General features: G+C 37.5%; 1 protein-coding gene across 1 annotated transcript; it reads left to right on the top strand.

The window, feature by feature from the left end:
- Positions 1-4,958: 4,958 nt before the first annotated feature.
- LOC145098005 (uncharacterized) lies at positions 4,959-9,544 on the top strand. Its single transcript, XM_079035691.1, has 3 exons — positions 4,959-5,511; positions 8,558-8,653; positions 9,435-9,544. Exons 1-3 carry the CDS (start codon positions 4,959-4,961, stop codon positions 9,542-9,544), a joined length of 759 nt encoding a protein of 252 aa, XP_078891817.1.
- Positions 9,545-9,826: the final 282 nt, after the last annotated feature.

Here is a 9,826-nt window from a genome sequence, read left to right on the forward strand (position 1 = left end):
TTACATTTGTTTACACTAGTGATCTACATCTCTTTAAATCTCTCAGTGTAAAGTGACTTCATATCAACACCTCTGACTTCATATCTACCCATGTCATACCCAACATATTCGTATATATAAAATACGTATACAGTTTAAATCATTTAAAACATGTATAAAACGTTCATCCGGCATAGACAACAAGTATTCAGATAATATGCACACATAGCACGTAGTTTATATAAAATACTTCATATCTATGTGTAAGATGAAAGGGACTATGCACTCACCTGAAAGGTGGTGACTCAGCACTCAGACAGCGCTTCGATACTTTCAAAGCAATTTCCTTCGATAAAACCTAGTATCAATACCACTAGGGTTTAGTCTAACGATAACCGCGACAAACTAATAGTCTGACTATTATTATTATTATATAAGCCTTAAATAACACTCAATATAACTCATAATAATAGCCCAAATACTCTTTATAAGTTCCTAATAATGTTACTATATTAAAACATAAGCTATACTAAAGATAGGGTAGGCATAACTCACTTACAGCGGGTTTTTCTCGAAAACCGGGCTTCGCTGGAGCAGCGTTCCCGAGCCGAAAGGCTCTTTTCTCGGGACTCCGGGAGCCTCGGGGCTTCCTTCGCTGTAATACCATGTCATGTCATAACCAAAGTAGAAATAATCAAACGTGTTATCATAAAACAATATCAGAGTGTAATCCCAAAGATCTCATGTGCGAAAAACCATAGTGTGATGCGCTGCGATCAAGCCGGGTCCTTTCCTTTAAACACGAAGTACCTGAAACCAAAACTGAAAACCGTAAGCATGAAGCTTAGTGAGTTCCCCCATCATACCACATACCATACAATCACATAACATACACATATTGTCAGACATATCTGGGTGCCCGACCTACCCCTTTGGTCCTCTCGACCGGATACTGTCTAGTATATCTGGGAGCTGGCCTCCCCTTTGGTCCTCTCGACCGGATACTGACCAGTATAGCTGGGAGCTTGCTCCCCCTTCGGTCCTCTCGACCGGATACTGACTAGCATATCTGGGTGTTGGTCTCCCCTTCGGTCCTCTCGACCGGATACTGGGGACTATTTCACCCCCTACTACTACCACATAACACATATCACATAATCTATCTAGCATGGGTGGGCACGACCGCCCCTTCGGCCCTATCGACTGGTACTCTGGGGACTATCTCCCCCTACTGTCACTAGCACATAACATCATATCATACTAGCACATAAACATATCACATGTAGTAGCAACCTTAGATGAATATCACAAAGACAATCATATATCATACAACTCCTACTGGTGGGCCGGCATTGTGGCCGTAGACCCACCGCTACTGGAAGGTAACTCACCTCACACTGCTGAAGTCCCGAAGACACAATCCCACACTGCTGAAGTCCCGCAGACTCGGCCCCAGCTGCTGGACGACAGATTTCCGATCTGTCAATATCAAAACATCACCCAATTAATAATTGGGTCCCACTACATAACCATAAACACTTGCTTTGGATAATTACATTACCCCAAGCTTGGCTTATTCAAGCCCAAGGCCCAATTCGTAGGCCCAAAGTCAACTAGGAAATCAAAGCCCAACACATGACCCAATTTTCCAAATTGGGCCTAGGCCTATACATGGTCTCATTCTGAGGCCCAACATCATATAATCATTAAGGCCCAAACTATGGCCCATCTATGGCCCAATTTTCCAAATTGGGCCCAAGCCCCTTACATGGGCCTTACCCTAGGCCCATTAAATAATTCTAGTCTAATTGCTTGACTTTAGATGGCCCATTAATAACCTGATCATCAGGCCCAAAAGGAAGGCCCAACAATAAACCCAAGTGAAATTAGGGTTTCCCATAAAATGATGATTAGGGTTAAGTTTCCTACTTAACCCATTAAGGACTTAATCCATTAAGGACTTAATCCATTAAGTCCATTATCGCTTAGATTAATCTTTACCAAAGTTTATTATTTAATATCTCAAGTTATTAAATAATTCTCGTGTGCTTCCCGATTAATTCTCAAAAATTAGAGTTTAATTGGCATTAGTGTTTTCCAACCCAAAGACTAACCCATTTATTAACTTGTTGGGCTTCTAGATCAATTAGGGCTTTATTGGGCCTACTAGGCCCACTAGAATGTCATTAAGCCCATTAGGGTTTTATTAGGGTCCATTAAGGTTTTATTAAGACCATTAAGTCTTATTAGGCCCATTAGGGCTTCCTTGGGCCCATTAGGGTTTCAAACCCTCCAAACGAATCAACACAATCAAGACAAGGCACACCGCCACCCGACACGGCGGCCGGTGGTGGTTATGGTTTCTTTCTCATTATTCCATTTTCTTTTACAATTTACAATGAAATACCAAAGCTCACACACACACCCTAACTAATGTAAACACACATACATGGCGGTGTATGGTGGCGGTGGCTTTTCCGGGAACCTCGGCTAAACCGAGCACACATACAATCTCATAACAACTGTAAATAGTAATAACACATGAACACACACCCATAAATACATCCACAACCACCTCTCACGGTGGCTAGTGGCGGCGGAGTAAGTAGAAACGATAGCCACGGCGGCGAAGCGGTAGAAAATAGCGGTGGCAGCGAGATAACGATCGCACACACACCATTCTCAAGATCTGGAGGCGGCCACCCACCTGGGGGTGCTCATCGAACGGAAAACAAACCCCAACAGCGGGGATGACGGCTAGGGCTTGGGATCCCGACTGACGAACGGCAGCAGCAATACATCGTGCTCCCCTATAGCCCCGATGTTCAGAAACAGCCCCCATCTTGAGTGTACGGTGGTCCCCGGCTTGACATCGGCAGCAGCGCGGTGACACCCTTGATGAAACAGTCGCATGGCGGCAGATACAACACCAAGACCCAACCGCAGCCCTTCGATCGGTCCTTCCCAAGAGCAGCGTCGATCTCTGCATGTCTCAGATTCGCCGACACTCGTCAAGGAACATTTCTGGTGGCTCACGACTTCGATTGGTGTACGAGAGTGGCACTATTGTGGTGTTTGGACGGCGAAGGAGCGGCAGCAACGACTATCCTCACTCATCGGAATAATGAACGAATGGAAGGGGCGGCTGACTCCACACATGGCGGCTGAACTCTCTCGTTAGGGTTAGGGTTCCCACAAGCATTATATACCCGGTGGCCCTCTAAACTCCTTTCCATAATGACATAATCGGCCCCTCCTTCCCTCTTTTCTTTCAAAGTAAGGCCATATTTTACAAAGCAGCCCCCAACATCCGAAATCCTTTCACAATCAGTTCATAAGTTACCATTTGAACCCCACCATCTAAAACCCTTTACAAGTTAGGTCCGAATGATCAAACTTCAGCCATGTAACATTTTTAGTTCCTCCTCCACACATTCTTTTTAGCTTAAGTTCCAATAATTACCACGGAGCCCCTGACTTCAAGAATTCTTGATAACTAATCCGGAACTTATATTTTTAACCCCCTAAACTTTCAGTTATTTATTTTAGGGCTACTATTCGTTCATTAATTAATTTATTTATTTAATAAATAAACGGGGCTTTACAACAACGCTTTTGTGTTATTGATGCTTTGTCTTCCTATAATGTCATATTAGGTAGGCCATAGATCCATGACATGAAAGCGGTTCCATCGATTTACCATCAAATCAAGATGCCTTCCCCATAGGGAACAATGAAGATCATTGGTGATCAACAAGAGTCTAAAGAGTTCTATAACACCTCGATGAAGTCTTCCAAGGAACCCCAAAAAGCATAGCAATTAAATCAAAGGGAACGAGACGTGCTGGAAGAAAGAGAACAAGACATAAAATATATGCCCCTAAACCTTGAGGATCCTAAAGCCAAAGTCCTCATAGGATCCTCGGTACCAGAACAAATCGAACAAGATTTAGTGAAGTTCTTTATAGATAGAAATAAAAACTTCGCATGGAAACACGAGGATACGACATGTATAGGTAAAGAAATTATAACTCATAAACTTAATATAGATCCCTATTTCAAACCCATGCATCAAAAAAGAAGGAAATTTTCACCCAAAAGGAACCAAATCATCCAAGAAGAGGTTGGAAAACTTCTCAAGACGGGAATGATTAAAGAGGTAAAGTTCCCAAAGTGGTTAGCCAATGTGGTGGTAGTACAAAAAAAGAATGGCAAATAGAGAGTGTGTATGGATTACACGGATCTCAATAAGGCTTACTCTAAGAATCTTTTCCCTTTTCCACACATAGACTCTATAATAGAAGTCACGGTAGGTCATGAGCAACTAAAATTCATGGTGCCTCAGCTAGATTCTAACAAATACAAATGGAACCATCCAATCAAGAGGATGTTGCCTTCATAACCCCTACAAGTATATATTGTTATATTGTTATACCTTTTGGTCTTAAAAATGCAGGGGCAACGTACCAAAGATTGGTAAATCAAATGTTTAAGGACAAACTGGGGGACACCATGGAAGTCTACATTGATGAAATGGTGGTTAAATCTAAAAGAGCTAAAGATCACCTCAGGGATCTTGAAGAAGCCTTCGATATACTAGATGAATACAACATGAAACCGAATCCATCGAAATGCCACTTTGGAATGAAGGCATGAAAGTTCCTTGGTTACATGGTCACTAAGAGGGGACTAGAATCGAGTCTTTAACAGACCACATACATAATTGATCTAAAATCCCCAACTTCGACCAAAGATATCCAGAGATTAACTGGAAGAGTAGTAGCTCTAAACATGCACAACTCAAGATCCTCATAAATGTGCAAACCTTTCTATTATATCTTAAAGAAAAATAAGAAGTTCAAATGGACCAAAGAACATGAAGATGCCTTCCAAGAACTCAAAATATTTAAGTTCAGTGCCCTTATTGGTGAAACCATTAGACGGGGAGCCACTCCTCCTATATCTTTTAGTATCCTCGAATGCTGTATGACCATAAAGCCGATTTACAAGCAATGGTCATATCTAACGACTTTAAGAAGATGTTGAAACTGAGAAATGCGGTTGAATGTAAGGATATTGTCTTGAATGAAAATTTTTGGAAAAATTGTCTGATTATAGTAAAAGTGATGACTCATTTGTTAAGGCTTTTGCGGTTATGTGATTCAAATGAAAAACCTGCATTGGGTTATGTTTATGAGGGAATGTATCGGGCAAGAAGAAGGATAAATGAATTATTTAAGAAGAAGAAAGAATTATACAAGCCTTATACTGACATAATTGATCGTCGTTGGGATAGAATGCTAAGAAAAAGTATTCATTGTGCAGTGTATTGGTTAAATCCAGTTTTTCAGTATAATCATGAGAACGTTTGTTCTAAGAGAGAGGTGTTTCAAGGTGTTCTCGATATGGTTGAGAAGAATTTTTCCAGTACAAGCATTGTAGATCTTACAATATCTCTAGGCAAGTTTCGTGACATTGAAGGTACTTTTGGTAGATATAGTGTCATTGCTTCTCGTACTAGTACCCGTCCAGGTAACATTTTGTCACCACTAGGAATTTTGAGGCCTTGTAACTACAACACTTATAACAACTATGAATCAATAACATGAAAGCATGCATGATGCTTATTCTATAACAACAAAACTTCATCAAATACTTCATTCTATCCCTACAAATGGTCAACAAAGAATTGGAAACCTTTGAAATCCCAACTTAAGTCCATTTTGGACTAGGATTTCCTTATTGGGCCTAATGGACTAATAAACTTCCAATTTATCCATCTTGAACCTAGAACTCTCAAATGGGCCCTAACTGGACTTATATACATGAAACCTAATAATTTTGGGTCTTATGAGCCCAAAATACACTAGGTTAACTTTAATGGGCCTTAATGGGTCACAACCAATTTAATTTAGCCCTAATGAATCATAAAAATTACACTTTGATTTATTTGGGCCCAAACATCATCTAAAGTGAGTCATAATATGGGCTAAGCACTCAAGACCCAATTCTTTCTCTTTTCCCTCTCCATTCTTGGCCCAAGCCCACAAAGAATGAGGAGTTGACTTTGTATGTGCCAACTCATTTTTACTTAATGGTCTTCCATGCATTCTCCCATATTTCCATGCAACCATCTCATCAACCTTCTCTCGTCTCTCCTCTCTTTTTCTCTCGGCCGAACACAACACACACACTCACAAAAATTCATTCCATTCTCTCAAACTCTCACTAGAACATTCTTACACTCACTCATCAAATTTTCGAGATTAAGGGTGCTTTCAAGGAGATTTTTCCCAGAAACACATCATCTAAGGTAAGTTGATGTTAAATCCATGATCTAGCTACATCATTTCATCAAAAATCTCTTCTAAATCTATTCCAACTTGTGATGTTGCACCTTAGAAGTCACTAAACTCGAGATCTACAAAGAAGACTTGCTAGGATCGAAATTTTCATCTTTTCTCTCTTCAAAACCGAAAACACAACTCAAGGTGAGCTTCATACCCCTCTCTTTTCGGTTTTCATATGTTTTATGGGGGAGAATACAAGAAAATATGTATGCTATGTGTGATTTTATGTATGCATGTGTGTGATTTTATGTGTTTTTGTGATAAATATGTAACCAAAAGGGGTGTTAACTCGAGATCTATGACATGAGAAAGGAAACAAACATAATCTAAGTTATTTTACACTAAACAAGTCAAGAAAAATAGCTTATAAGGTTATGAGGAACATATTCTAACATAAAACCCATTTTAGGGCTTAAATTGTCAAAAATACAAAACTTGGGTTAAAAACTGTCAATTCCACTGAAAAATTCTCTTTCTAAAAAAAATTGTCAATTCACGGTTTCTTGAGGGTCAAAAGAGTCAAAATAGTTTCTATAATCATTTTTCTAAATATTAGAATTTTCAAAGGACTTGAAATGCAAAAATTTAGCTTAATGGGCTAAATTTGGGCTTTTCGGCCCAATAAGCCTATAATTGCGAAATTTGAAGTTTTAAGCGGCTGAAGTGTAACATTCTGCAAAACAGGGGATAAGAAGTGAAATAAAACTATTTCAAAGGTCAACAATGCTTTTCAATTCCAAAAAGGATAAAAAATGTAAACTTTTTTATATTTTGGGCCAAAACTGTAAAAGTTGCGAAATATGGGGTTCTAACCGAGAAACTCCATTCTAGAAGGGCTAAAGCTGTTTACAAAATAAATTTTGGGTTAAAACTGTCTTTTCAACAAGTTTATGATACAAAAGTGTCAAGAAAATGTTTTAAGGACTAAAAATGAAATTCTTTTATATAAAGGACTAAAAGTGTTATTTTTATAAAAGAAAGGTAGTGAAAAGGTCAAAATCATACTTTTAAACAAATTAATTCATTAAGACAAAATACAAGATACCCGACTAGCGACAAAACGGAAAATGAATACACCTTCAATACCAAATATCGTTATAAACGAATTGATTCGGTCTCGAATCAATACAAAACAACAATCGTTAAATCAAAACTCTCCAATAGATATGTGATGACTAAGATGAATAAACCTACAAACTTTGGGCTTATGAGTTTCAAATCATGCTTGTTGGGCCTTGCAAACCCACCAACATGATCTTTGGGCCCAAAGGGATAACGCTTATATGCTACTAGATATTTTATAAAAGGACTTTCAATAGATTTTATGTGCTATTGGGCCAAAGTGTCCCGTTAGAAAAAGCTAGTAAGGTCACATTAATCAAATGCGAGTTGGACCATCGTGTCTTTCGCATCCACGACAGCCTAAAGTACTTACGATAGTAGTGGGACATAATGCTCCCCTTCTCTTTGTTCGCTAAGGCTTACGAGAAATCAAAGTAGACAAAATTAGGACGATATACAATGTGGATTAATCAATATTCATTCGTTAAGTCAATACAAAAATCAGTAATCACGAATACATTTCAACATCGGAAAACATTGGGTTTTCCGGGGAATTCAACACTACTCGCTCGAAATTTTATAACTATAAGACAAAATACCCTTCATATATATATATATATATATATATATATATATATATATATATATATATATATATATATATATGTTTTTGAAATCATTCATGCATCAACTTATGGATCTTCACACTTTGATAAACAAAAGTCTTTTCAGAAAATATCGGATTTTCTGGGTTTTACAAACTACACAAATCATTTTATCACAACATTGCTTATGAACTCACCAACATTTCATATGTTGACGTTTTTCCAAAATAACTTGTATTCTCAGGTAACAGGTAAGCGGAAGAGTAATATGAAGTAATGTTAGATGTTATGTTGTTAAAAGCACTCAAACTATTTATGTTATGAATGTGTAATGTTAAAACAATGTACTTGATGTGAACAATTCCAGTTGTAATATATTGATGCATGGTGACGTTTATGTTATGATTCATGTATATTCATTGTGATGATATTCAATTAAAGTCACGCGAGCCCTCGGACGTTTCCGCCGTCTGGTTCGGGGGTGTGACACATTTAACTTTTGTATACTATTATTAACTATATTATTGTGAAATGTTTTTTTTCTTACCATTTTATTTGTAGATGAGTGGTGGAAGTTATTTGGCGGAGATACTCCAATATTACAAAAGTTTGCTATTAGAATACTAAGCCAAACCACATCTTTTTCCGATTGTGAAGGTAATTGGAGTGTCTTTGAAAGGATTCATACAATAAAGAGGAATAGGCTGGAACATCAAAGACTAAGGTGTTGTTTGTTTTTTTTTAAAAACCGCTTCAGACCACTTTTGTTGTGTCGCGCAACACTTGGCCCTTTGCAACTGTTTGTTTTTCAGAAGACTTCTGACTTAAAATATGTTGCGCGTGTGCTGCGTGGCGCAACACTAAACCAGCTGCTTCAAACCTCTTCACGCCTTAGTTTAACTTACTGCAACAGTCTGTAGACGTTAAAAACAAACATACTTTTTATTACATGCTTAAGCCATTTGTTCCACCTCTTCTGCTACAGAGGACTGCAGAGGTGGTCCGCAGACTTCACGCATTTTCTCTTCGAAAAAACAAACAGCACCTAAATGATCTTGTATATGTGCACTACAACTTGCGTTTAAAAATAGGTAAGTTATATTATAATAAAATATTTAATTAATAGCAATTCCATTTTATTTTTACAACTTTTTTTGTGAATGATTTTGTAGACTCAAGGTTGATAAACTGTCTTACGATCCTATTGACTATGAATGTATTGATAAGACAGATTTTTGGGTGGTTGAAAAAGATCCGAAATGAGAACTTGATTACAATGATTTAGAAAATATGTTTGACGAAGAAGAGCATAAACCGGCTTCTCAAACACAAGGTGACATTTTTGGCCACAAATATTAGTGTAGTGTTCTAATTTTAGTTTATTATTAATCTTTTTTCGTGACATTAACATTTCTTTTTATATTTTTTTATATTGTAGAAAAAGAAACTAGTCCTAATTTTAATAATGATGAAGTTGAGAGTGAATTTCATTTATTAAGCGATCGTGAGATTTATGCATATAACACTCCAATGTCTCAATATCCATAATTTGATTTGATCTTGATGTGTTACTTTTAAGCTAAAACTATATTTTTTGTTTAGGTATTACCTTTTATGTTTTTTTGATGTATTTGGATTGATGTAAAACTTACGACAATGTGTTTTTTAATGTGTTTGGATTAATCTACAATTTTTTTCATATGCATTTTTATTGTTTGAACGTGTGGATATTAAATTCTTGGTTTTATATAATAATATATATGCAGAAAAAAAAAAACATAAAAAAAACAAAAAATCGGTTGAACTGAAAACCGGTCACCCGATCGGTTC

Source organism: Lactuca serriola, chromosome 4 (genome assembly GCF_051521515.1).
Source record: "Lactuca serriola cultivar US96UC23 chromosome 4, Lser_US96UC23_V15, whole genome shotgun sequence".
Classification (NCBI taxonomy): Eukaryota; Viridiplantae; Streptophyta; class Magnoliopsida; order Asterales; family Asteraceae; genus Lactuca; species Lactuca serriola.